This window comes from Lacerta agilis, chromosome Z (assembly GCF_009819535.1).
Source record: "Lacerta agilis isolate rLacAgi1 chromosome Z, rLacAgi1.pri, whole genome shotgun sequence".
Lineage (NCBI taxonomy): Eukaryota > Metazoa > Chordata > Lepidosauria > Squamata > Lacertidae > Lacerta > Lacerta agilis.
In genome coordinates, this window is record NC_046331.1 from 47186830 (window position 1) to 47214390 (window position 27561).

General features: G+C 42.9%; 1 protein-coding gene and 1 non-coding gene across 4 annotated transcripts in view; both read right to left on the reverse strand.

Moving 5' to 3' along the window:
• OGT (O-linked N-acetylglucosamine (GlcNAc) transferase) overlaps window positions 1-27561 on the reverse strand; it is an 81812-nt gene that overhangs the window by 49884 nt on the left and 4367 nt on the right. For 2 of the 3 annotated variants that reach the window (XM_033138235.1, XM_033138237.1), the window contains exons 2-9: window positions 23461-23641; window positions 20018-20261; window positions 14508-14576; window positions 10257-10373; window positions 9118-9197; window positions 8354-8549; window positions 5401-5541; window positions 4746-4846 (exon numbers count right to left, since the gene is read on the reverse strand). In XM_033138235.1, the coding sequence (XP_032994126.1) occupies window positions 4746-4846; window positions 5401-5541; window positions 8354-8549; window positions 9118-9197; window positions 10257-10373; window positions 14508-14576; window positions 20018-20261; window positions 23461-23641 (1129 nt within the window). The remainder of the gene's footprint in view (window positions 1-4745; window positions 4847-5400; window positions 5542-8353; window positions 8550-9117; window positions 9198-10256; window positions 10374-14507; window positions 14577-20017; window positions 20262-23460; window positions 23642-27561) is intronic. The other variant, XM_033138236.1, reaches the window with a different exon arrangement.
• On the reverse strand, window positions 1838-1944 carry LOC117040523. Its single transcript, XR_004425852.1, has one exon. It is a non-coding gene; the product is annotated as a U6 spliceosomal RNA (small nuclear RNA).

Sequence of the window (27561 nt, forward strand, 5' to 3'; positions counted from 1 at the left end):
AAACGGCCAAGTAAACAGCTATTTTTGTGGAGGAGGGTCAAGATATTAACTGATATGCATGGAATTTCAGATATAGCTGTATAATCCCTAGTGTAGTAAGACAATACCTTTGGAGCAGGCATTAAAAAAAAGGTTTTTTATGAACCGCCCTAGTGAACATGTAAGGTAGTACAGTGGGACCTTGGTTCTCAAAGGCTCAATTCTGGCAATTATTATCCACTCTCAATTCCACCCTGATAATTGCCACCTGCCCAGATTTTAACTTGTCTGAATTAATTTTAAGATGTATTTTAATTAATTATGTCTGCTTTTAGGCTCGTGTTGTTATTATGAAGTTAGCTGCTCCGAGCCCGGCTTCATCTGGGGAGGGTGGGATACAAATAAAAAATTATTATTATTATTATTATTATTATTATTATTACTCAAACGCGTTGGTTCCCAAACGCTGAAAACCCGGGAAAAGTGTTTCGGTTTCCTGACATTTTTCAGAAGCCAAACATCAAATGCTGCAGTAGGCAACTGTTTCTGTGGCGCCTGCGTCAACTGGAATGGTGTTTTTGTTTCAAAGGCTTTTTCGGTTCATTTGTTTTTGCGACTGTGTGGATCCCAGTTCAGTTACTGATTGATTGATTGTGTGATTGCAGAAAGGGATCAAAGCCCTTCCATCCAAACAATGACAATCATCAGTGCAGGTCAGGGCAGGGTAAAATTTAATTTTCATTTTTATCATCTACAAGACTGTCTTATTTATTTTAGAGTACAGCACATGGATGATTGCTTTCATTTTAGGGATCCATGGTTTGATGGCCTGGGACTCGGGCTCGGATTTAGAACCAGAGGAGTCTCAGTCTGCACTGGATCCTCTGCCTCAGACATCATCGGAACCAAGTCCGGGGCCTGATCCTGAAGAGTCCCAGTCTGCACAGATTCTCCTGCAGCAAACACCAGCTGGGCCGAGTCAGGGGCCTGAGCCTGTCCTGGCTCCAGATGCGGAGAATGCCTCGTTGCCTTCAGCTGGGCCATCACTTACAGCTGTTCCACTACCAGTTTGGTCAGGGGAGGCTGAGGCAGTCCCTGGGTCTAGTAACCCACCGGCGTCTCCCGAGCTGCAGAGACTCAGGTCTGAGAGAAGGAGAGACCTGAGTACTCGCAGGAGTGAAACAGGGAGGTGAGTCGCCGGGGGATCGGGACCGGCTGTTGCCCTGACAAAGATACAGGATAATGAAAACTCGAACCACACGCCTTCTGAATAGTTTCTATCCGAGAGCTTTGATTGCACTTAATAATGATCTCAGGGTCAGTAGTAAGTAATAGTAAGCAGTGAGTAGTAAGGAATGAGACAGGCTTTTAGGTTATGCTATGCTTTGAATAGGTTATGTTATACTCTGGATTATGTTATGTTTTAATAGATTATTTTAATAAGGATGAGAGTGTCGGAGATATGTGCAAATGTGTATGGTAAATCCGGTCTTTGGGTGTTTGATTTTCGTTGTTGTGTATACTGTGTATATACGGACAATGACAATAAATAAATAAATATAAATAAAAGGCTGTTGGACCCCACCCCAGGTTGCGGGAGCAACATTGCTGTAAGCCAGATCCTGCCTGAGATCCTGTACCTATCCTTGCCTGGTTTCCTGCCCCGTGTTCTGCTTTGGCTCTGTCAGACCAACTCCTCGCTGAAACTTCGGATTCTGGACCAGGCCTGGACCTCGTTTCTTGGATTACCCCCAGGCCCAGCACACATGGTCTCGTTTGATAGTAAAATTCATGTTAAATTGCTGTTTTAGGGGTTGTTTTTCAAAGTCTGGAACGTATTAATCCATTTATTATTTTTTTAAATATGGAACGCTTCACGAATTTGCGTATCATTCTTGCACAGGGGCCATGCTAATCTTCTCTGTATGGTTCCCATTTTAGTATATGTGCTGCTGAAGCAAGCACGGATTAAACCATTTTGCATCACCTTCTATGGGAAAGCGCACCTCACTTTTGGAACACATTCAGTTTGAGAACCAAGGGACCACTGTATCAGCATTCTCAATGAATAACTACTACGGATATTTACATTGTGCTTTATAGATTAACAAGTGCTGAACTGAGAACCAAGGTACCACTGTATAATTAACGGGGGGGGATGTTTGTGAAAGAAACAGAAGCCTTTCTACTAGGGTTTAACGGGCGAAGAAATACCAAGAGAACTAAAAAGCCTGTTTGTTGTTTATGCCAGAATGTTGTTAGCCCGGATGTGGAAGGAAGAGAAGGTCCCAACAAAATAAGAGTGGATTATCAAAATGACCGTGAAGATCGCACATCAAGATGATAGGAAATTTAAACAAAGAAAAAAGTTAAGAGGTCAAAATGGGGAAAATAATGAAGATGAAATGTGAAAATGCATGGTGCAAAAACGTTAAGGATATAACCATCATTAATTCAAAGATGGCAAAATTAAGGGAGAAGGAGATAGGCAGGAGAAGCAAAGGTTTAAAGAACCAGAAGAGGGAACCTGGGGGAGATTGGGATTCATCTACGCTGTCTGTGAGAATGATTTATATTTATGTGTTTATATATATATATAAATTAAACAAGAATGGGAAAAATTTATTGAATACCTTAAAGGCCACTGTACATATATTTAGGAGTAATAATAGTAAGAATATAATATTAATGAATTTTTATTTGTATCCCGCCCTCCCCAGCTGAAACCGGGCTCAGGGCGGCTAACACCCAATAGTATAAAATCAAACAATTTTATTAGTATAAAATCAAACAACAATGATTTTGGGAAAGTATCTGGATTTAAATTGAATATGGAAAAAATGAAACTTATGACAAAAAATATGCAAGATCAAGAACAAAAAGAGTTAGAAGAGATGGTGGGATTACAAATTGTCAAAATAGCCAAATATTTGGGTATTAACTATGAAAAATATTAATTTGTTTAAAAATAATTATGAGAAAGTATGGAAAGAGATAAAGAAAAATTTTGAAACATGGAATAGATTGCAATTATCATTATGGGGAAGAGTGTTGATAATTAAGATGAATGTTTTGCCTAAAATGCTTTACCTGTTTCAAACAATCCCAATCATAATTAAAGATAATTGTTTTGAGGAACGGAGGAGAGATATTACAACATTTATATGGCAAGGGAAGAAACCGCGTATAAAATATAAATTATTAACGGACAGAAAAGAAAGAGGGGAATTGGCACTACCAAATTTAAAATTGTATTATGAGGCGGAAAGCCTGATTTGGATAAGAGTGTGGATCAAATTGGAAACAACTAAAATATTAGACCTTGAAAGCTTCAATTGTAGATATGGATGGCATGCATAGCTTAATTATGATAAAGTTGAGGTAAATAAGGAATTTATAAGTCACATATTAAGAGGAGCATTATTTAAAATCTGGAATAAATATAGAAGGTATGCAGAGTTGAAAACACCGTGGTGGATTTTGCAGATTGAAGCCATTGCATTAAAGAAGTTAAATACAAGGTCAAAGTGGCCAACTTATAAACAGTTAATAAAAGAAGAACAAGGGAAATATAGATTAAAGGCTTCTGAGGAAGTAAGAAAGTTTGGAATAGATAGGTGGCAGTATATGCAAGTGAGAAGTATTTTCATTGCGGATCAAAAGGAAGGTTTTTCCAAGGAAGATTCTAAATTTGATAGCAAAGTAATCCAAAATAATACAAAATTATTATCTAGAACATATAAATTTATTACTAAATTGGGATTTAATTGATCAAGAAATCAAGGAAACAATGGTAAAATGGTCTAAAGATCTCAGACATACAATTTATGTTGAGCAATGGGAAAAACTCTGGAAAGAGGACATAAAATTTACCGCCTCGTATACAATCAAGGAGAACTTTATTAAGATGTTTTATATTTAACGGCGGTAAAATTAGCTAGGTATTTAACACCGGTAAAATTAGCTAGGATGTATAAATTGAGTTTGAATCTGTGCTGGAGATGTAATAAAGAAACAGGAACAATAATGCGTATGTGGTGGGCGTGTGAACAAATTAAAATAATTGTACATGAAGAGACATCACCTTGCCGACAAAGGTCCGTATAGTTAAAGCTATGGTTTTCCCAGTAGTAATGTATGGAAGTGAGAGCTGGACCATAAAGAAGACTGATCACCAAAGAATTGATGCTTTTGAATTATGGTGCTGGAGGAGATTCTTCAGAGTCCCATGGACTGCAAGAAGATGAAACCTATCCATTCTGAAGGAAATCAGCCCTGTGTGCTCACTGGAAGGAGAGATCCTGAAGCTGAGGCTCTAATACTTTAGCCACCTCATGAGAAGAGAAGACTCCCTGGAAAAGACCCTGATGTTGGGAAAGATGGAGGGCACAAGGAGAAGGGGACGACAGAGGACAAGATGGTTGGACTTCTGGCATGCGCAGAAGTGCTCAAATCACGCTTCTTCTGGGTTTTTTTGTGCGTTCATGATACACATGCCTGCGTTATGTATGGAAAATGTTTGGATTGTATGGAAATGTTAAAATAAAATAAAAAACTGAAAATAAAAAACTTAAAAGAAAAAAGAGAAAGCGCATTATCCACAAGAGGAGAGCTTTCCCACAGGCATCAGACCAGCTCGTGTGTAGTAGTAGTAGTAGTAATTTATTATTTATACCCAACCACTCTGGGCGGTTTCCAGCAAAAGATTAAAATACAATAAGAAGGAGCTCTTTCAGTCTATTTTTTCCATGTCTTAGGAAGCTCACCTAATGGCCTCCTTGTAATGCATGAGGGCCTCCTGGAGCTTCCCTTGCTGTTGCAAAACGCTGGCTAAATTCGAATGCGCAGCTGCAAACTCCGGGAAGACCTGCAGGGAAGAAGCTCGCTTTTAGTATACACGAAAAGGCTGCATTCTAAAGAGACGGAGGCCGCTCTATGAGGCTCCAGGGTTGTGGGTGTGAAATAAATCTCCATTTTGAATGACTTGTAATAAGGGGCCTATGGACTGCCTTTTTCATACGCATCGGAAATACTGTTAGAAAGTAAGACTATCAGGGGATCAAGCTCCGCCAACACAGAGAACGGCACGTGCCCAGCTTTTATTTCAATTTCTGTACCATTCCTCAACACCTTACTTTGTTCTTCTGATGACAAAGCAGATTTTCGGTCATTCCAGGAGGCCCGGGACTATAAAAAGAGGGACAGACCCTTTTCCTTCCAAAAGTGACTTATTGGACCGAATGAACGCCATGTCAAAATGCTATTTCACTTTCAGTTCTTCACCATTATTTCCGTTATTGATCACAAAAAATCTGATTGGCGATTTTTAAAAGACCCAGACTAGGCATCCAGGGTACACATGCCTCACCCTTGTGTGTCAATTATTATAAATATTGTTGTTGTAATTCTCCACGCACATACCTCAAGAGCTTTCCGGTAGAGGCGGACAGCCTCCTCGATATTCCCTTGTTCTCTCTTGATGTTCGCCAGGTTATTAAGAGAATCCGCGTGAGTCGGGCATAAACGGAGAGCTGTGTTGTAGCATTCCTCCGCTTCGGCAACCTTCAAAACACAAAACAGTGTTTTTACGTGAGTACTGGTATGTTGTTCACAGGCGCCCCAAAGGCTGCACTGCAATGGCCCTGATTCAGGGCCGGATTGAGGTCTGATGCGGCCCTCAGCTCGTGAAAGTAACGGGCCCCTTGATATTAGGATGGTTCATAAAAAACTTTTTTGAAAATGCCTGCTCCAAAGGTCTTATCTTACTACACTAGAGATTATATAGCTATATCTAAAATTTCATGCGTATCAGTTAATTTTTTTTTTAATATGTCAAACTGTCAACAACCAATTGTCATTTTTTTAATAGAATATATGCTATATGGTAACTGTTGGACCTAATAGGTATCTCAAGCCATTTGCACATCACAAAAGATGTATTTTATCAACACATTGTTGAACTGAAATACAATTAAGTAGTATATTAATAGTGAAAGGCAATTAAGAAGAAGCATATTAACAGCGAAACCCCCAAATTGTTGAGCTATTTTTATGATTTTACCCCAGGACATATACTGTCACAGGGCCCGGATTAAATTGACCGGCAGGATTTAACCCCAAAGGTGCTGAGCTTTTTTTAAGATTGAAGTTCTTGAGCTTTTTGGGGGGGAGTTTTGCCCTAGTGAATAAACTGCCACGAGGGCCGGATTAAATTGACCAGAGGGCCGGATTAGGCCCCCGGAACGGACTTTGGACATTCCTGGTCTAAAAGAACATTGGGAAAATTTAAATTCTTTGGCAGGCGTGGATTGACGAAGGACAGCAGGAAATATGACAAAACCAATGCATTCTGAGATCTAGGAGAGATGGGTGGAAGGGCCCCTAAATTGACTTTGGACATCCTTGCTTTAGGGGAACATAAATACAAGATCGGACTAATCCAATTCAAACTCTCTTTCCCGGACACTTACCATCAATTGCAAGATGTATTGAAGGAAGACAGTAAGGAAAATGGTTTTGGTCATACTAAAACAAAACTACAGACAGAGTTGCTAGACAGTAAAAGAAAAACATTGCCAAAAACGTATGAGTTTTTATTAGAATGGCATATAAAGGATGAGGTTAAGTCGGTTATGATTAAACGGGCTCAAGATTTTGGTCATAACACTGAATTAGATAAGTGGGAAAGATTATGGACAAAAACAATAAAATTTACTGCATGTAAAGCACTTAAGGAAGACGTATAGGTGGTATTTGGCAGCGACTAAACTTGCTAAAATCTATAGAACTCAAGATAAGGTATGCTGCAAATGCAAGAAGGAAGTGAATTTCTTCCATAGGTGGTGGACATGCAGTAAAGTCAAAGTCTACTGGGATGGGATATGATTTACAAGTAATTGAAAAAGCTCTTTAAATATACTTTTATTTTTTAAAAGGAGGCTTTTCTATTGGGTATTGTGGGAGAAGAAATTCCAAAAGTAGACTTATGTATGCTACCACAGCTGCAAGGATATTTTTAGCCCAGAAATGGAAGCGGCAGGATCTTCCAACTTTGGAAGAATGGCAGTCAAAAACGATTGAATATGCAGAACTGGCAAAGTTGGCAGGGAAAATCCAAAACTGGCACAACAAACTGTTTGAAATCGACTGGAGTAAATTTGTACAAGATGTGAAAGAACATTGTAAACATCTGAGAACGTTTGCTGGTTTGATTTACAGTAAAATATTTTAATTTTTGAAAGTGATTTACAAATGCTAAAGTAAATTCTTTTAAGTAGAGCAAGAAGGTAAATAATTTTTATAGGGTGGACAATTTTTATAGGGTGATATAGAAATGCTAAGAGGATTGTAACTGCTTAAGAAAACCACGGAGTGGGAACGGGGGGGGGGAGTTGATGCTCGGTATGAGCAAAGTTTTATGTGACGATATGATTTGACATGAACGTGACAAAGGGAAAATAGGAAAATTTATTAAAAATTATAGCAGGAATGTGCAAAATCCATTTCGGGGGCATAAATCGGGGCTGCTGGTCAGTTTAATCTGGCCCCTGTGGCAGTTTATTTCCTGGGGTAAAATCCTAAAATCTCAACAAATTCTGTCAGGGAACTGCCGCCTGGCCCGTGGAGGGGAACGGAGGGTCTGTTAGCATACAGAGAGCCCTGACGCCTTTTTCAGCAGCAGCACCTCTTCCAGTGGGGAAAGCCGTCACATCTCCAGTGGGAAGGAGAGGGAATGAACCAGCCTGGCGGGGAGAGGGCTTAGGGATGTTCCTGAGACCCTGCGCTCACCTTGCCTGGCTGGTCAGGAGGGAAGCACGCCACTTCCAGCACCCCAGTTGCGCAGAGGGGTGAAACGCAAGGAGGGTAGGAGGAGACTTGGGGTGCCGAAGTTATTATTCTGGGGGAGAAACCGGAAGGGGCCACTCCCGGATTCTGCCAGCGACTGAGACAGACATGCTTTTTGTAGCTCTGCACTGTAAATAGTTTGCACAATAAAACTGCAAAAGATTGTTTGGGCTCCTTCACACAAACCTTACAACTTCAATCCTTAAAAAAGCTCAACAACTTTGATCCTTCACTTCATCAAATCCGGCCCTCTTTGAAAAAAGTTTGGAAACCACCGCCTAATAGGAAAGCTTCTGTATTTTTCACAAAATTATATTTAAACCTTTTTTTAAGTTCATCATATACTATAGCCAAGAAACTTTTGATTTTTTCACAAGCCCACAAGACATGTATGTGTCCCTTCTGCTTTACTGCATCTCCAGCACAGGTTTGCCTTTGATTTATACATTTTAGCTATTTTGGCAGGTGTTAAGTACCATCTATAAAACATGTTCCTCCCATACCAAGGGAAAAGGGACTGGTTTCTTACACTGCCTTTCTCTTTGAGCGCGTTGGCCAGGTTGCAGTAGGCGTCAGGGAAGTGGGGCTGCAGCTCAATGGCCCGCTTGTAGGTATCAATTGCCAGATCGATCAGCCCCTGTTCATAATACACACAGGCCAGGTTGCCATGGACGACGGCGTGGTTGGGACTCAGGCTCAGGGCCCGTAGGTAGGCTGCAACGGCTCTGAAATAAGATCAAGGACTGGTTCACTTTCATTGTCACCAGGTTGGATAAAAATCTGATTTTAAAAAAATGCTTTGGGAGGACGATTAAGTGGATGCCAGCAAAGCTGAACCTTTCCGTAAAAAAGGGATTTGATTATTCTGAAAAGGAAGCCTTCTTTTTGATAGAACGGTCAAAACAACTCTGAAAATTGACGATTCCAAAAAAGAAACCTGCCTCCAGTTGTCAATGTTAAGAGGATGCCAGCAAGGTTGAACCTTTCTGTAAATTGTTCCAAAACAGAAACCTTCCTCTGCTTTTCAATATGAAGAGGATGGCAGCAACGTTGAACCTTTCGGTAAAAAGAGGATTTAAATAAAGTCTTACGGATTAGGGATTTAAATTGTGATTTAAATCGATTTGATTTAAATCAAATCCACCCTCTAAGGCAACAAGGGATTCAATGGTAGTTAGTTTGGGTATGAGTGCAGCCACAAAATTGAGAATACAATACGTAATGTGATTATACGAAAACCAACAAACCATTTACATAAAAAAGAAAATATAAGCTATAAGTCTATTTGCTTACCTGTCAAATATACGCGCCTCCTTCAAGACATTCCCCAGATTAATGTAAGCATCCAGGAAGTTGGGGTCCAGGGTCACCGCCTGAGAATATTTAAAAAAACAGATTTTTATTACTAATATAACAGCATGATTACTTTTTTAAAAGTGGGTCAACTTTGACCTAGGCTGCCTCCCACCTACCTACCTACCTAGCACATCTACCTACCTACATCTAATCCAGGCATGGCCAAACTTGGCCCTTCAGATGTTTTGAGACTACAATGCCCATCATCCCTAGCTAACAGGACCAGTGGCCAGCGATGATGGGCACTGTAGTCCCCAAACAGCGGGAGGGCCAAGTTTGGCCACCACTGCTCTAGGTCAGGTATCCCCAACCTGTGGCCCTCCAGCTGTTTTGGGCTACAACTCCCATCATCCCTAGCTAACAGGACCAGTGGTCAGGGAGGATGGGAACTGTAGTCCAAAGCACCTGGAGGGCCAAATCTACCTACCTACCTACGGTACCTAATCTATCTACCTACCTAATCTATTTATCCATCTACCTACCTAATCTAATCTAATGTATTTTTCGCTCCATAAGACACACCTGACCATAAGACGCGCCTAGTTTTTAGAGGAGGAAAGTCCCATTTGGGGGGGGGGGATCAGCTCAAAGTTGTGCAGCTTCTTTTGCAAAGGGGAAAAATCCTGTTTTTATGGGGTTCAACTCACAGTTCTGCAGTTTCTTTAGGAAAGGAAAGGGAACAGTTTCTACAGATTCCAGACAGATAAACTAATCAGCCAGTCACATGTCACTGCCAGCATTCAACAATGGAGGCCTGGCCAAGGTGGCGGGGCCAGAAAGGGAGCCAGCGTCAGACCACACATTCGCTCCATAATACACACAGACATTGCCCCTTTCTTTTTAGGAGGAAAAAAGTGTTTTATGGAGCAAAAAATACGGTAATCTACATATCATCTATCTAATCTATCTATTTATGCAGGGAATATCAACTGTACTGTAATGAAAAAATTAATAAAAAATTATTTAAAAGAAGAGAGAATGCTACTAGCTAGATTAATGGGGCTTATATTGGATAGTTATCATTATTATTTTTCCAGGCCTTCCCATCTAGAGCCCAGAAACCCCGTAACAGGTACCTTCTCAAAGTGATGAATCGCCAGCCAGATTTCCCCTTGCGCGTTGAACACGCAGCCGAGGTTACTCCAGGCCACAGCAAAGTTGGGCTGGGTCTCGATGGCTTTCAGGTAGCAGGCCTTGGGAGCGACGCAAGGTAGATAGGTGCAGGGGGGAGGGGGTATTTGCACAAAAGAAAAGCAAGAGAAAAGTCCCAGTTAGTATCCCTTCTATGACCGGCCAAAAGTGATCCTGCAGTAGAGGCTCGCTCGCTGGCGCCAAAACTAGCGTGCTGGCTGGTGGTTGCTGCGCCGGCGCAAACCAGGACCCGAGTGCAAATCCACCATTGTCAGTTATGCTGATCCTTCGATATATAGCAATTCTTTCCTAGCAAGCAATTCCTCGGCCAAGGCCGGGACAGCTGCTTTAGCATTCGCAACCAGTTTCCGATATGCCGCCGTTTGGATTGCGACGCAGTTTAGATAGCATCCCGGCTGAGGTCAGGTGACCTTGAGGCCTGTCTCTCCCAAATATTCTCCAGTTAAGTTGAAACGACAGCAGGGCCTTAGTTCTCAAACGCCGAACACCTGGAAGGAAGCTTTAAATTCTTATTTTACAGGAAGGTTCGACCTTGCTGGCATCCGCTTCATATACTACACAAGGGAATATATAGCTGTATCTGAAATTCTATGCATATCAGTTAATATCTTGACTCTGTTCCACTGAAAAGCATTGGGTGTTCAGTAGGGCTGTTAATAAAAAAAATGCCTGCTCCAAAGGTCTTACCTTACTACACTATGGATTATACAGCTATATATGAAATTTCATGCATATCAGTTGATATCTTGACCCTCCTCCACAAAAATAGCTGTTTATTTGGCCATTTCCCTATGTCGTGAAGGCTGGGAGCTGGGTCAAGATATTAACTGATATGCATGAAATTTCAGACATACAGTGGTGCCTCGCAAGACGAAATTAATTCGTTCCGCGAGTGTTGTCATATAGCGGAAATTTCATCTTGCGAAGCACAGTCGGAGGAAGCGCGGTCTTACAAAAAAAATCGCAAAACGATTCGGCCACAGGAAAAATCGCAAAACGATTCGGCCATAGGAAAATTTGTCTTGCGAGTCACCCTTTCGTTAGCGAATGCCTTTCATCTAGTGAGGCGTTCGTCTTGCAAGGTACCACTGTAGCTATATAATCCCTAGCATTGTAAGAACTTCCCTAATGGACAAAGCGCAGGTATCCTTTTGGGAGTCACAAAATCTCTGCTACTCAAACGCCTTGGTTCCCAAACGCCAAAAACCCGTAAGGAAGCATTCTGGTTTCTGGAGCTTTTTGTTTCCGGGGTGCCGGAATATTTCGGAATTCCAACGGGCCTCCGGAACAGATTAAGTTTGGTGCTTTGGTTTTTGCAACTTATTTTGTGATTTTGTTTCAGAGGGTTTTTCGATTAATTTTTGTGACTGTGTGGAACCCAGTTCAGCTACAGATTGATTGATTGCGTGACTACGGAAATGGATAAAAGCCCCCCATCCAAACAATGACTATCATCAGTTCAGGTCAGAATTTTTTTTTTTTAATCATCTGCAATACTCTTATTTCTTGTATAGTACAGTACATTATTGCTTTCATTTTCTGGATCAATGGTCTTGTTAAGATAGCAAAATTCGCGTTCAATGGCTGTTTTCGGGGTTGTTTTTTAAAGTCTGGAATGGATGGATCTGTTTTGTATTCCTTTCCATTGGAAAGCATGCCTCGGTTTTAGAACGCTTTGGTTTTGGAATGGATTCAGTTTGAGAACCAAGGAACCACTGTAAGTAGAAATTACATTAGAAGATCCAGGATACCCCATGAAAGACATGGTCTCTCTTTTTAAAGAACAAAAATTTTGCTCTCCAACCCTGAACTCACCTGTGCAGGACGCACACCTGAATGTTACCTTCACAACCTCAAATGACAGCTTTGCACAAAGGTCCCGGTCCCTGCAATGCGAGCGCGAGAAGTCGCTGGCGCCCCCTAACAGCACGCTGCACGCGCCCTCGCTGCCAACTGCCGCGCTTTGCCGCAACGCCCCTGGGTGCTGTGAGTAGCCAACAAGACTGATTCATCTGCCGGACAGGCCCGCACAGAAACTTGTGGGGGGGGTGTCTTAAATTTGTGCCAGAAACCTCGATGCATTGCAACCCAATTTCGCCGAGAGGCCTAGAGGAGCCGCCTGGGTGGAGATGAATCGTCTAGTCCACCATTCACAAGGGCCCCATCGCACGCCGTGCGCATTTCCGCAGCGCTGCCTTTGCGCTACCGCAGGACCACAGCGCGTCATCAGCAGAGCAGAACGCTGCAATCCAAACAAAGAAGGAAAAAGGATAAAAAAATGAACCACCGGGAAGAGTTAGGTGCTTTTAACTAAGTCCTTTCCCAATTATCTCTTTCAAATCTTAAGGTACTTTTTTTTACGTTTATTTCTCGGAAAGAAATGTGGCTAGGACTATCAATTACTCGCTCGTACAGAAAATACTTAAGCAGTTTCCGAAGCCACAAAACAGAAGATTCAGGCATGGAGCAAATGGTTTTTGTCGTGGCAGTTACAAACCCGTTACCATATTTCTCATGTGAGTTTTCGGTGCGTTCCTTCCTGGAAGAGGAGGAGGAGGAGGAGTTTCTGCTTTAGATCCAGCCCTCGAGCTCCCTCTCCTTACGCATGGAAAAGGTTTCCCCCACCTGAAACCTTCTAAATGTAATATCAGTGGTGGAAAACCAAAAACGAGAGAGAAAATAAAACAAGATCATTAGTAAAAAGTTCCAACAAAGCAATCAAAAATCTCTGGGTACGTCTTAACACGGGGGGTGGGGGTGGGGGTGGTTGGTCTGTAACGGGGGGGGGCATGCAAAAAGGGGAAGGGGTTAATGGGAGGCAACAGTAAACTGGAAGAAAGGCTCCGAAACTCCTGCAACAATTGAATTTCAATTCAGGTGGTAAAGATTGTGCTGGTTTGGTCTTGCAAATGCACTGATGGCCAAAGAAATACATTGCCGTTTGTCCAGAATATATATAGCTATATCCCCCCCTCCCCGCTTAATGGAGTTCTTGCGAAAAACGGAATAACACTTTCAAGCTAGGCGTGTCTCTCCAGATCTCTGAAACAAAGAAGTCAGCAACCTAAGGCAGGCGCAGTGTCTCGGCCGGTGACCGGTCACGCTAGAAGCTGCAGTGGCGTGCGATTCGAGTTAGCAGTCCGCCTGGTGCTTTGGAGAAGGCATTTGGACGCCGCCGCCCCATTCAGAGTCGACGCAATGGGGCTGCCTGGAGCGGCTGCCTGCCCAATCAGTGCTTGGAATTTGTCCATTCCCAGAACCCAAGAGTGGATTCTACCACAAATCAGCCTTTTTCCTCTTCTCCCCCCCCCCCCACCCTGAACGGCAACCAGGCGGAAGCTACACTGTTGACGCACCCCACTTGGACGCAGGCGCGTGGGGCTGGAAGCGAAGGACCTCCGGAGCTACTCCTCGTTCCTCCGCACCCCAGCAGCTGCGTTAAGGTGGCTTGTAACAAGGCAATTTCGGGTCCCGTTGGAAAGCCCCCGCTTGGCGGGAGAGTCATTTTGGGGTTCGAATTCTCGGCTGGAAACCAGACTGCTAGAAGCCACCTTCCCACTCTCGGCCACATGTTTTTCTTTGATCAGCTCATCTCCCGAGCAAACCAGCCACGTCACTCAATCCTTTGGACAAAGACAGATTGTTCGAAGGAAGCAAACCAGGAAGGAAGCAAACAAGAAAAACATGTTTGCCAGCCTTTCTTCCACTGTGGAGACGGGGAGGGGAGGGGAGGGGAGGGGGGGAGGAGTTTAAAGAATCGTCTTTTTTTCAATGCTATATTCAGAAGGAAACATTCGATAAGGTTCTTCTCCACTTACAAGCCGCAAAGGACTTTAGAAGAGCACCTGCTTCTCACAGGAATCGCGGACTAAGTCAGCAGGCAAGCCTCAGTTTGGAAGGAATGTTTCTTTCCAGATCAGAGAATGGTGGCGCCCCTGAGTCACATCACAATAGTGGGTAGTCTCGTTCTGCGGCAAGACTCAATGTCTTAAAACCAAGTATTAACAGGGGCTTGCCAGATCTGGCCCCGCAACTACGCTGGGGGAATTCAAGGCCTTCGGCTTCTCAGCCATTTCTCGGGAGTCTCGCAGGTCAGCGGAGCATCGAAGACTTGGCGCAAGCGTTCACATTCTCAAAAGACTGATGTTTTAAAACTCATTCTACAGAACACCTACCTTGGCTTCTTCCAAGCGACCCAGGGCTTTCAGCAGATTCCCCAGGTCACTACGCACACAGTACAAGTCCTGGAAATTAAATGCATCGGGTCAGTCCCTAAAAGAGGCAATGGTGACATCAAAAGATCATATACAGTGGGATCTCGGTTCTCGAGCAGCTTAATTCCTGAACTCGGAACCCGAAGGCTGCAAGACCGGAAGGGGGTGTTCCGTTTTTTTGAACTTTGCCTCAGAAGCCGAACATGCTCCTGAGCTTCCGTCTGTTGCACAGCAAATTTGAGTCCCTCCGTCCCCCTGCATCATAATTAAGACTTTTTTTATCCCGTTTTACCCTTGCGCAGCAAATTTAAGCCCCCCCCTTGTAATTAAGGTTTTTTCTTCATCCCATTTTATCCTTAAGCAGCTAATTTAAGCCCCCGTCAGAGCCCAGCGGAGTGGTGGAAGGGCTCTGCGAGGCTGATGGTTCCCAACACCACCAGAGCAGCAGGGAGACCTCCTGCAGGAGCAACAGGCAGGAAGAGCTCCGTGGGGAGGGGACTGTGGGATGCTCCAGACTCCCAGCACCGATTAAGCGGCTCAGCCGAGGAGGGGGCTACAACAGTTCCGTTGCCCCAATTGTGTAGAGGAGTGAAACGCAGGGATGAGAGGAGGAGACTTGGTGTGCCCAAGTTCTTTTGTTGGGGGCACCACTTCCGGGATCTGAAAGTGACTGAGACGGTCACAGACTTTTGAGCTCTGCAATGTATATAGTTGTACAATAAATCCTGTAAATAAGAGGATCCAGAGTCAGGACTTTTTACTCCCGTGAAGCCACTACAGCAACCTCACACACACCCCATCATAAATAAAGCCTTCCATTTCTGATGGCAGTGTTTTGAGACGATATTTGGCGCTTTTGTTTTTGCTATTTTTTGCGTTTTTTGTTTGTGTGGCCTTTTCATTTTTGTGACAGGCTTGTTTTTTGTTTTATGATTGATTGTGTGACTGCAGAAATGCATCAAAGCCCCCTATCCAAACAATGACTATCATCAGTTCAGGTCAGGGGAAAAATTAATTTTAATTTTTATCATCTACGATAGTGTCTTATTTCTTTTATAGTACAGTGGTACCCCGGGTCACGTACTTAATTCATTCCGGGTTATAGTACGTAACCCGGAAAGGATGTGCATGTGCAGACTGAAACCCCCCCAAAAAACGCAAAAAATGCTCTGTGCATGCGCAAATCGTGAGCACATCGGGTTGTGCTTCCGGGTTAGCGGAGTTCATAACCTGAAAAGTACGCAACCCGAAGCATACATAACCCAAGGTACCACTGTACAGAACATTGATGATTACTTTCATTTTATGGATCAATGGTCTCGTTAGATCAGGCATGGCCAAAACTTGGCTCCCAAGATGTTTTGGGACTACAATTCTCATCATCCCTGACCACTGGTTCCGTTAGCTACGGATGATGGGAGTTGTAGTTTGGCCATGCCTGCGTTAGATAGTAAAATTCATGTGAAATGCCTGTTTTAGGGGTTGTTTTTCAAAGTCTGGAACAGATTAATCTGTTTTGCATTCTTCTCTATGCGAAACTGCACCTTGGTTTTGGGACGGACTTCTGGAATGGATTCAGTTTGAGAACCAAGGTACCACTATATATAGAGATTGTACGGTCTCTCATTATCTTCGTTCTTTGTATGCTTGGTTCCTTTAAACATCAGAACCTTGTGGAAACGGACAGGTCTTGAAAACACCACCAAGAATAACACAGCAGGAAACTCCCTTGTCGATTCAACGTGGGGACAAAGTCAGCCCCACTTAAGACCCCCCAAAGCACTACCCCAGATTAATATATGTATAATGTGGCTGTATGTTCTCTGCTCTTCCTGGACTGGTAACAACAATAGAAGGGAGACACAAGCAATGAAAGGAGAGTGCCATGAAAAAATATTTTAGAATAATTCAAGTAGCACCTTAAAGTTCAACTAAATGTAAGCTTTCAAGGTATGAGCTTTGACCTTGTAACAAATCAGCCCTAAGTCAGTGGATTTTCAGAAACCCCCAGTGTGTTAAGAGTTAGAATTCACTCTGTTTGAATGGCAGCTCGCTCGTGGGAGGCGGGACATTCCGCACATTAAAAGGAGGGAGTGGCCGTTGGTCAAGGGAGAGAAGAGGGAGGGAGTGAGTGGTGACTGGGAGGAGGGTGTGGGGCCAGGATAGTTGTGGGTAGGTTAGGATAGGTTGAAGATGGGTATGTGATGCTGAAAGAAAGAGTTTACGCTGTAATGAAACTAAGCTTATAAATGATTGAATTACTGAAACCGTTATGTTCTGAAAGAAATAAAGACTTGTTATTGTTGCGCTAAGAAAGTATTGTCGTTTATTTGGTCCAGCGAGTTATGTATGCTCATGAGGTGGTGAACTCAGGGAAAGGACAAAACTGACCTGCAGGGTGATAGTTCCGCCCACTAGCCCCCTCAGGAGGGGCTAGTGGGCGGAAACCTTGGTAATGCCACAGAGTTGCTAAGAGGGCTTAGCTAATTGATACAGTGGGGGATAGAGAGAGAGAGAGACCAAGACCCTGAACTGTAGGCAAAGAGGAGTTTAACCCCTGAAGCCCAGAGCAGAGGATAAAACCGGTCACGGCAGCTGGACAAGAAAACTCCCGTTACTAAGAGATTCCCAGATTATAAATAAAAGGGGATTGACATCACAGGCGGACCTCAGAGGGACAGGTGGGGTGGATTGAAATTTGACCCGGAACACCTGATTAGAAATTCACTTAGTAACAAAGGGAGAGTGTGAAGAGGAGGTTCGTCGCATTAAATTGGTGGCTGTGTCGCGATTAGAATCCGTAACCCACACACCAGAGTTTGGTGTAGTTGAGACGATATATTCCTGTGAAGGGAATGGCGCATCTAAGAAAAGCAAGAGATGTCAAAGGAGATGAAAGTACAAGTGGGGTTGAGGAAAGAGAAGACCCTAGTTCTGAAATAGAAATAATGAAAATGAAAGTAGAATTGGCCCGAACTGAGGCAGAAAGTGAGCAAGCTAGGTTAGCTTCAGAGGAGAGAATGCAATCGGAAAAGTTAAAAATACAATTAGAGCAAGAGAGATTAACTTTAGAGAAGGAGGTGCAGGTGGGAAGGATGATGTTAGAAGAAATTCAGCTGAGGGCAGAATTACCTCAGAGCTGAGATAATATTGAATTTACCTCAGCCAACTTAAAACGCTTCCCTAAGCATGTGAATGGGGATGACGTGGAGGCTATTTAGTTTTGAGAGTGTGTGTAAAGAATTGCAGATATCTGAAGAGAACTGAATGGTATATCTGAGACCACAAATTTGTGGAGTATTGAGCGAAATATATTCTGATCTGAGAGAAACAGAATTATCCAGTTATGATATATTCAAACAGAGTGAATGCTAACTCTTAACACACTGGGGGTTTCAGAAAATCCACTGACTTAGGGCTGATTCGTTACAGACCTGTATTCCCCAAAAAGGCTTTCCTTCGCCAAGGTAGGTCAACAACTTTGACCCAAACCCTCTCAAAACGGGGGTAGATCACTGCCAGTTTTTAATTCTGTAAGTAGATCGCAGCCTCTTGGGAGTTGGCCACCAAAATATACAATTAGAGGATGAGGAACGATTATGGAAAGAGGGAATTAATTTGATGGCTTGTGGCATCATGAATGAAAATGACCACATAGTAGGGAAATGTATTCTGGCAACCTTCCTCTTGCAGTCCTTTGAGACTTCAACTGACCGCTTTTCACACCCTTCTGATGGAAACTGGCCACGGGGCCCTCTTACAACCAGTAACTCATCTAATAGTTGAAAGAAATAAAATCTGAGTATCTGACAAAGTGTATATTGCACACGAAAGCTCATAACCTTGAAAGCTTATTTTAGTTGATCCTTAAGGTGCCACTGGAATTATTAAAAAAGATTTTTTGTCTTTCATCTTATTTATTATGATGGGCAGTGTAAGCCATCACCTGGGCACTTGTTTAAGAGTGTTTAAAAATGCTCTTTCAAACGGTCAGAGCAAAAGCGATCCCGTACTTCTATGCATCAGCAAACCCACTTCAAAAAAAGACTAGGAAACTGAGGGGAGTCCAAACCTTGAGACACAGGCACAGTACCACTACAGACTCGAGAATAACTAAGAGACTTAAAAGGTAAAAGCAGAGGACCCCGACAATTAAGTCCAGTTGCGAACGACTCTGTGGTTGCAGCACTCATCTCACTTTACTGGCTGAGGGAGCCGGCGTTTGTCCACAGACACTTTTTCCCCGGGTCATGTGGCCAGCAGCGTCTGGCGAAACTGGAGCGGCGCACAGAAACACCATTTGCCTTCCCACGAGAGCGACGTCCGCTTGGACATGCTTTCAAACTGCTAGGTCGGCAGGAGCTGGGACTGAACGGTGGACACTCGCCCTGTCGTAGGGATTTGGTCTGCTGACCTTCCAACCAGCAAGCCCAAGAGGCTCAGTGGTTTGCACCACAGCGCCACCCGCATCCCACTTCCTAAGAGACTTGGTCATTTCTGAATAAGAAGAGCCAGCTGCCAAGTTTCAAATCTGAAAACAGAATTGCTTTCAGAATCACGGCGGTTCAAAGCTGCGACTTGAGTTTCAGAGAGGACTCGGCCTTCTCCCAGCCAGGGTGGATAAAAATCAATGATTTTAAATAAAAATAAAAATAAATAAAAATCGGTTTTTGGATTTAAATAATTTTTTTTAATAAATTTAATTATTTTTAAAAAAAAAATAAATAAAATGCTTTTTGAGGAAAATATATTACCATCCAAAGGTTAGTCAATCATGAAATAAAGATTAGTTTTTAATTATGTAGAATAAGGCTGTATGTTTAAATTTTTTGGTAAATAAATTCCATTAATCCATTCACAATGTCATTTATGCTCTTCCAGAGGTTTTTGTAAGATTATTGGGCAGTTTCTCTGCCTACAAGATATTATCACAGATGCTTGGTTTACTTTTGCAGTTCTCAAAACTGAATTTGACTCAGCAGAGATCACATGCCTCTTCTTCACAGCAAAAAATGTTATAACATGAACAGAGTTGACAAAAAGACCTTAATCCTATTATTCTACAAACCTATGAATACAGAATCAACCCCTTCAGTGCTAAGTTTCAAGAAGTTCAGTGAATAGAATAGAAACAATATTTTTCTGATTGTTTGGAGTGGAATGGATCTAATAAATCTATTTAAATTGTTATTATTAAGGTAATGATTATTTTTCTCCTTCCTAAGTACAACAGAAAAGTTGTCCAAATATGAATGATTAACCTATTAAACTGGGGATAAAAGAACTAATATGAAAAGTGTTACTCTAAAAATCTTCATCTATTTGCATATTAAAGTTATACCAGCAAGAATTAGTCTTTATGTAGAAAACTATGATTTAAATCAAGCCTTACTGACTAGTGATTTAAATCGTGATTTAAATCAGTTTGATTTAAATCAAATCCACCCTGCTCCCAGCAGAATTCAACTTACAGGGTTGTACTGCAGGGCAGAGACATAGGCCTGCACCGCTCCTTCCATGTCACCTGCGGCAACTAAAGCAGCAGCGAGGTTGATGTATCCATCAATGAAATCCGGCTTGAGGCGTAGGGCGTGCCGATAGTGTTCGATCGCCTCCTGCAGTTGGCCCCGTTCCTTGTACACGTTCCCCAGATTTGAGTATGCTTCGGCCAGCAGCGGATTCTGCTTGATTGCCAAAGTGCTGAAGTGAGCAGACCTGGGGAGGGGGGGAAACACAATATCATCTGGCATTTAATCTAACAGGTACTTTCTTTAAAAAAAATTTTTTTTTTTAAATTAAATTTCCTTTTTTATAACCAATTACAAATAACAATAATTCAATTTTATGTTTTCCATTCCCCCACCCCACCCCACGACTTCCCAAACCCTATGCCTAAGGATAAATGAACATCAATCTGACATCGGGAATTGCAAGACAGGGAAGCCAGGAGGAGAATGCTTCCATCTTCAGCAACATTCAATACAGGATCTCCAAGCAGCTGTCTTATTGCAAAAGTATTTCAGAAATTAGGTGCTGAATTCCCAATGGAGCAGAAAAGATTGATGTATGCGACCACAGCTGCTCAGATCTTAACGGCCCAAAGATAGAAAGAAAACAAAGTCCTTTCCAGAGAAGAATGACAGATTAAGTTGATGGAACCAGGCAGAGGGACTTCTTAGTGGAGGCACCTGCACCGTGGAACACCCTCCCATCAGATGTCAAAAGAAATACAGTGGTGCCCTGCTAGACGAATGCCTCGCTAGACGAAAAACTCGCTAGACGAACGCATTCATCTAGCGGAAGGCTGCCCCGCAAGACGAATTTGTCTATGGGGCTGCCTCACAAGACGGGGGGGAAAAATTCGTCTAGCGAAAACCATGGTTTGCATTGCCGCTTCGCTAGACGGAAAACCCGCTGGACGGAAATACTCACAGAACGAATTATTTTCGTCCTGCGGGGCACCACTGTAATCAACTATATGAAATTTAGAAGACATCTGAAGGCAGCCCTGTTTATTAAGGAAGTTTTTAAGGACTGATGTTTTAATGTATTTTTAATCTCTTGTTGGAAGCCGCCCAGAGAGGCTGGGGAAACCCAGTCAGATGGGCAGGGTAGAAATATTAATATTATTATTATTATTATTATTATTATTATTATTATTATTATCATCATCATCATCATCATCATCATTATGGATTATGCCAAATTGGCAAAAATGACCAGTAGAATCAGAAATCAGGAAGACCAAAATTTCAATAAGGAATGGGGGAAATATATAATTTATCTTAAAAACCATTGTAGACAGCTAAAATCATGAGTAGGCAAACTAAGGCCCGGGGGGGCGGATCCGGCCCAATCGCCTTCTAAATCCGGCCCGCGGACAGTCCAGGAATCAGCATGTTTTTACATGAGTAGAATGTGTGCTTTTATTTAAAATGCATCCCTGGGTTATTTGTGGGGCATAGGAATTTGTTCATTTTCTCCCCAAAATATAGCAGGATGATTATCACACTTTTAGTATCAAGTTGACTTTTGGACATAATGGAGATGTAAAAGATGTGGATTATTATAAAATATGCCAGAGGAAATGGTTAACAAAAGGACCCACAAAGGGGAGGAGGCGATCCCAGGAGATTCTTTAGAATCTTGTTTTCCTGTTGATTGTAGGATAATCGACTTTAAACTGAAAAAAATATATTTAAAAATAAAAAACCTTCTGAATTAGATATACCCTATTTTTCGGTCTATAAGATATCCCCATGTACAGTGGTACCTCTGGTTATGAACTTAATTCGTTCCAGAGGTCCATTCTTCAGCTGAAACGGTTCTTATCCTGAGGCGCACTTTCGCTAATGGGGCCTCCCATTGCACAAACTTTGCAACCAGGAGCAGCTACTTTAGGGTTAGCAAAGCTCATAACATAAAGTGTTCGTAACCAGAAGCATTGGTAACTAGAGGTACTACTGTATAAGATGCCCGCTATTTGGGGGGACTTAGATTTAAGAAAATGGGAGGGAGATGGCCTACAACAGGGATCCCAAACCTTCAGCCCTCCAGATGTTTTGGACTACAACTCCCATCCTCCCTGACCACTGGTCCTGTTAGCTAGGGATCTAGAGGGCCAAAACATCTAGAGGGTCGCAGGTTGGGGGTGCCTGGGTTACAGTTTTTGTTAGGGAGGCAAGTCCCCCTTTTTAAGGGTCCAGGGCAAAGTTGTGGAGCTTTTTTAGGTTTAGGGGTTTTTTTAGGGGGGAAAGTGGCTGTTCCCTTTCCTCCCTAAAAAAAAAAAAGCTCAACGGAGGAGCTGCTGGCACGATCCACCAACATCCCCTTCGCTTCCCGCCACCTCCCCCCATCCCCCGTCGCGTTCGGCGGGACGTGGGGGGAGGCGGCGGAGGTGTTGGTGGATCGTGCTAGCAGCTCCGCTCGCCGAAAGAAGCTTCTTTCGGTGAACGGAGGTGCTGGCATGATCCAGCAACATCGCTGCTGCCTCCCCCCACCTTCCGCCGAACACGGCGGGGGATGGGGGGAGGCAGTGGGAGCGAAGCCTTCGCTCCATAAGACGCACAGCGATTTTCCCTTCCATTTTAGGAGGGGAAAAGTGCGTCTTATGGAGCGTAAAATATGGTATGCAGAGCATTTGCAGAGCCGGTAAGGAAACCACGCATCCTCAACTTCAGCAAGAAAAAGTGTCAGTAAACATACACTTCCACTTTTGCACTGCACCTCCCTTTCCCTTTTCAACAAATCAGCCACAGCAACGTGTAGCCGGGCCAGCTAGTCTTTAATAAAAAATACTTTAAAAAAAACTTTTATTTGTACCTCGCCCTCCCCGGTCGAAACCAGGCTCAGGGCAGCTAACACCAAATATGCAACACTGGTATAAAATCAAACAATAATGAAATTACCTCCTGAAAACAAGTCAGGATCAAATTAATACCTAATTAGATGGCTTTCTGCAGGATTGGGGTTGAGAACAGTAAATATTCATCAGGCCCGACTGTTTGCGCTGCTCTTATATGGGAACGCTCTTATATGAGAACGCTGGGAGGCCTCTTTTCGAACTAGTTCTTATACAGACTTCGGTTTCTGTGTCTCTGAAGAAGGGTGCCTGCACACTAAAGCTTAGACAAGAACAAACCATTTTTTAAATTTTTGCTTTCTATGATGTTAGCCCAGGCTTCCTCAGCCTCGGCCCTTCTGTTGTTTTGAGACTACAATTCCCAGCATGCCTGACCACTGGTCTTGCCAACTAGGGATCATAGAAGTTGTAGGCCAAAAAACATCTGAAGGGCCGAGGTTAAGGAAGCGTGTGTTAGCTGCTCTGAGCCCAGCTTCAGCAGGGGAGAGCGGAATACAAATGAAATGTATTATGGTTTTATTATTATTACTTTGAAAGGCCCCAGCCTCCTACCTGTCCAGCCTGCGACATTGAAAGTGAATGGATGAGAGCAGCAACAGGACGCCGGTGTTGTCGGGCTCCTGTCTCCACAGTTGCATGCAGTGCCTCTCGGCCGCTTCGAAGTCTCCTGCCTGGTACTCCCGGTGAGCCAACTCTGCCAGCCCTTGGAAGGAAAGCAGACGTTTTGTTGGTTCTGAAGGATCACCAAGACATTCGGAGGGGGAAACAAAAAGTTAGAAGAGGGGAGGCAAAAGCGGACAGACGGCGGTGTGCAAATAAAAAGGTGAAATGCTTGGTCTGATGCAAAATCCCAAGGGGGTCTGCAGGGCGAACGCAAACACGATTGGCTAAACATCAAAAGAAGGGGTCAGCAAACTACAATTCCAATCATCCCTGACCCCTGGTCCTGTTAGCTAGGGATGATGGCAATTGTAGTCCCAAGACAGCTGGAGGGCCAAGTTGGGCCACGCCTGATCTAGAGCAGTGTTGGCCCAATTTGGCCCTCCAGCTGTTTGGGGTCTACAATGCCCATCATCCCTGACCGCTGGTCTTGTGAGCTAGGGATGATGGGAGTTGTAGGCCAAAAACATCTGGAGTGCAGAGTTTGAGGAAGCCTGCTTTAAGGTATAATCTGGTGGAAGGAAGGAGCGATCACGCTGGGTGCCTTCCAACCTTCTTTGACACAGAAGCATTGGAAAGAGGGCAACTGAGGAATGAGCTGCATGTAGGCAGCTGGGCAAGCCATACAGGCTACACCAGTGGTCAGCAAACTTTTTCAGCAGAGGGTGGTCCACTGTCCCCGAGACCTTGTGGGGGCCAGACTATATTGGGGGGGGAATGATGGGTGGGGTAGAACAATCAATTATTATTATTATTATAGCACGTTTCATATAAAAGTATGCTAAGAAACCGCGTGGTGGGCTTTACGCAGCCTTCATCAATTTGAATAAGTATACAATAAGCAGCACAAAAACCGCGCTTATTGTATTGTGCTGCTTATTGTATACTTATTTACCACGAGTATTGGCAGCATAGGTTTATTTTTTCAGCTTTCATCAATTTGAAAGCTGCATTCAACTCAATTTCATGAGTGAAACTCTGGGATAAGCCGAACTCCTCAAGTAGAGACAAAAGACAACTATGCTTGATTAAATGTTATATCAAGGGTCAGCAAACTTTTTCTGCAGGGGGCTGTTCCACCATCCCTCAGACCATGTGGTGGACCGGACTATATTCTGGAGAGAAAAAATGAACGAATTCCTATGCCCCACAAATAACCGAGATGCATTTTAAATAAAAGCACATATTCTAATCATGTAAAAATACTCTGACTCCCGGACCATCCGCGGGCCAGATTTGGAAGGCGATTGGGCCGCATCCAGCAACCTTAGTTTGCCTACCCAAGGTCAAAAGGATCACTCACCTTTCATTTCATTTGATCCCTTCCAGTGCCATAAAATACTAGAATTCTAGAGTTGGAAGAGTCATCTAATCCAAATGCCAAAATTCAGGAATCTGAACATACAGCCCACCCCATCCAATTTGAAACTATACCAGACAGTGTTCAAAACTCAGATATATAATCTAGGTGCCAAATGGCTCCTTAGACCAAAGTTGCAGTCGTCAATGCAGTTGTCATTTGGGGGCAAAAATGCTCCAAAGTCTTATTTTTCAAACGATGGACTGACTCTGATTGATTCTGAGCTAAACATCTGGCTTTTTCAGATGACAACCTTGAGCTGGGTGAAGATATTTGAGAAGATACTTGAGATGGGTGAAGATATTTGAGAACTAAAAGAAGAAAAGCCATATATATATACAGTGGTACCTTGCAAGACGAAATTAATTCGTTCCGCAAGTCGTTTCGTCTTGCGGAAATTTTGTCTTGCAAAGCACAGTTTCCCATAGGAATGCATTGAAATTTAATTAATGCGTTCCTATGGGGCCAAGCCCGAGCCTGGCCATGGGCAACGCGGCCACGGCCAAGAAGGGCGGCGAGATTGAGAGCAGTGAGTGAGCGGCTGCGGCGACGGGAGGAAGCCGGGTGTGGGGAGCGGGGCTGCAGTCAGGGAGAAGCCAAGTGTTCTGGGCTGGCGGCAGCAGGGGGGGACTGGGCCTGGCTGGGCCCAGCCGGAGCCTCCTGCACTGAGCGAGCGGGGAGATCGCCCCCTCCCCGTGGGCCCAGCCCAAGCCCAAGCCCGGCGGCGAGATTGAGAACAGTTCTTCTTACTGTACAGTGGTACCGCGCAGGACGAATGCCTCTTTTTGCGAGTCACGGCCATAGAAAATTTCGTTTTGCGAGTCACTTAAAGAATTGCAAAACCCTTTCGTCTTGCAAGTGTTTCGTTGTGCGAGGCATTCGTCTTGCGGGGTACCACTGTATGTGTGTGTGTGTGTGTGTGTGTAGGCCCATTCCGTCCTCTTTTTCTTAAGGGCGACTGCTCCTGCTCAGGGTGGATAAAAATCAATGATTTAAAAAATAAAATAAAAATCAGACTTTTGGAGGAAAAATCTTTCTGAAGATAGTTTAAGTTATAGTCCAAAGGCTATTCATGTGTGCTAAAACTCTGTCTAAGGTTGTTTTAAAAAAAAGTTTAACCACATCAGTTAACAAACATGGATACATATGCTACCATGCTATTGTTTCAGTTAAATAAATTGTTTAAATTGTTAAAGAAATGATTCTTTTTCTCCTTCCAATCAAGTACAACAGAAGAGTTGTCCAAATAGAAACCGTTAACTTATGAAACCTCACAATCATTTCATAATTATTGGTCTATGTATTTCTAATTTTTATACAACTGTAAAAACAACTCTGAAAAGTAATTATTCCAAAAATGAAGCCTTCCTCCCCGCTCTCAATATTAAGAGGATGCCAGCAAGGTTGACCCTTTCTGTAAAAGGGGGGATTTTATCATTCCAAAAAGAAAACCTTCCTCCGTTTGTACTTTTTAAGAGGATGCCAGCAAGGTTGAACCTTTCTGTAAAAATGGTGGGATTTTATCATTCCAGGAAGAAAACCTTCCTCCACTTGTCAATATTATTTTTTAAAAAAATACTATTTATTAATTTTCCACTTTAACAATCCAATCAAACCATATTAAATATTCCGAATTATACATATTATTCAATAATCAAACAATCCAAATATTATGCCAAATTATAAAAAAAAAATTGGAGGTATCTTCCCATGTTCTGAGGTCGGGGGGGGGGGGTCCTGATCATCTCATATTCCTACTGCTTTCATAATTTTCATGATAGTTCCCATAAATCATTCCAATGTTAATCCTCATTACTTTTCACAGCCTCTGAGTTTATCAAACAAGCAAGATAAAACAAAAAAGGTATGAGCTTTTGTTTGTAATACACACTTTGTCAGATACTCTGAAGCAGACTTTTGCCATAAAAGATGTAACTCGTAACTGACGCACATTTCACCTGCGCACATTCAGCTTGACATGCTTGGCTAATAATAATAAGCCACACTGGGCTGCTTCCAACAAAAGATTAAAAATATTTTAAAATACCAGTCATTCAAAACTTCCCAAAATTTAAAAAAAATTAAAGAGCCATGTGTCTGGGTAAAAAGCCTTTGGCGATCCCACTCTCTGTCAACCACAATATGCCGTTTGAGCAAACATAACCCCCAAGCTAAGTTGAGAATCGCCTGTATATACAGAATTTTTTGTTTCAACACTTTGAACCGTTTCCCAACCGAGATCAAACAGTTCTTGTGGTTGACATTAGGACATATACCAAATACTGACCACGGACTCTTCTCTTTCTTCCAGGCAGTGTAAAGGGAGACCAATCCCCACCCTTACCTGTTTAGGCAAGTTTTGAGTAACTGATGTTTTAATGTATTTTTAATCTTCTGCTGGAAACCGCCCAGAGTGGCTGGGGAAACCCAGCCAGATGGGCGGGGTAGAAATATATTATTATTATTATTATTATTATTATTATTATTATTATCATCATCATCATCATCATCATCATCATTATCATCATGAACTGGGCCTGAATCTGGGCTGGGGAAACCCAGCCAGATGGGCAGGGTATAAATAAATAAATAATTATTATAATTATAATAATTATTCCTATATTCTCTGCTGC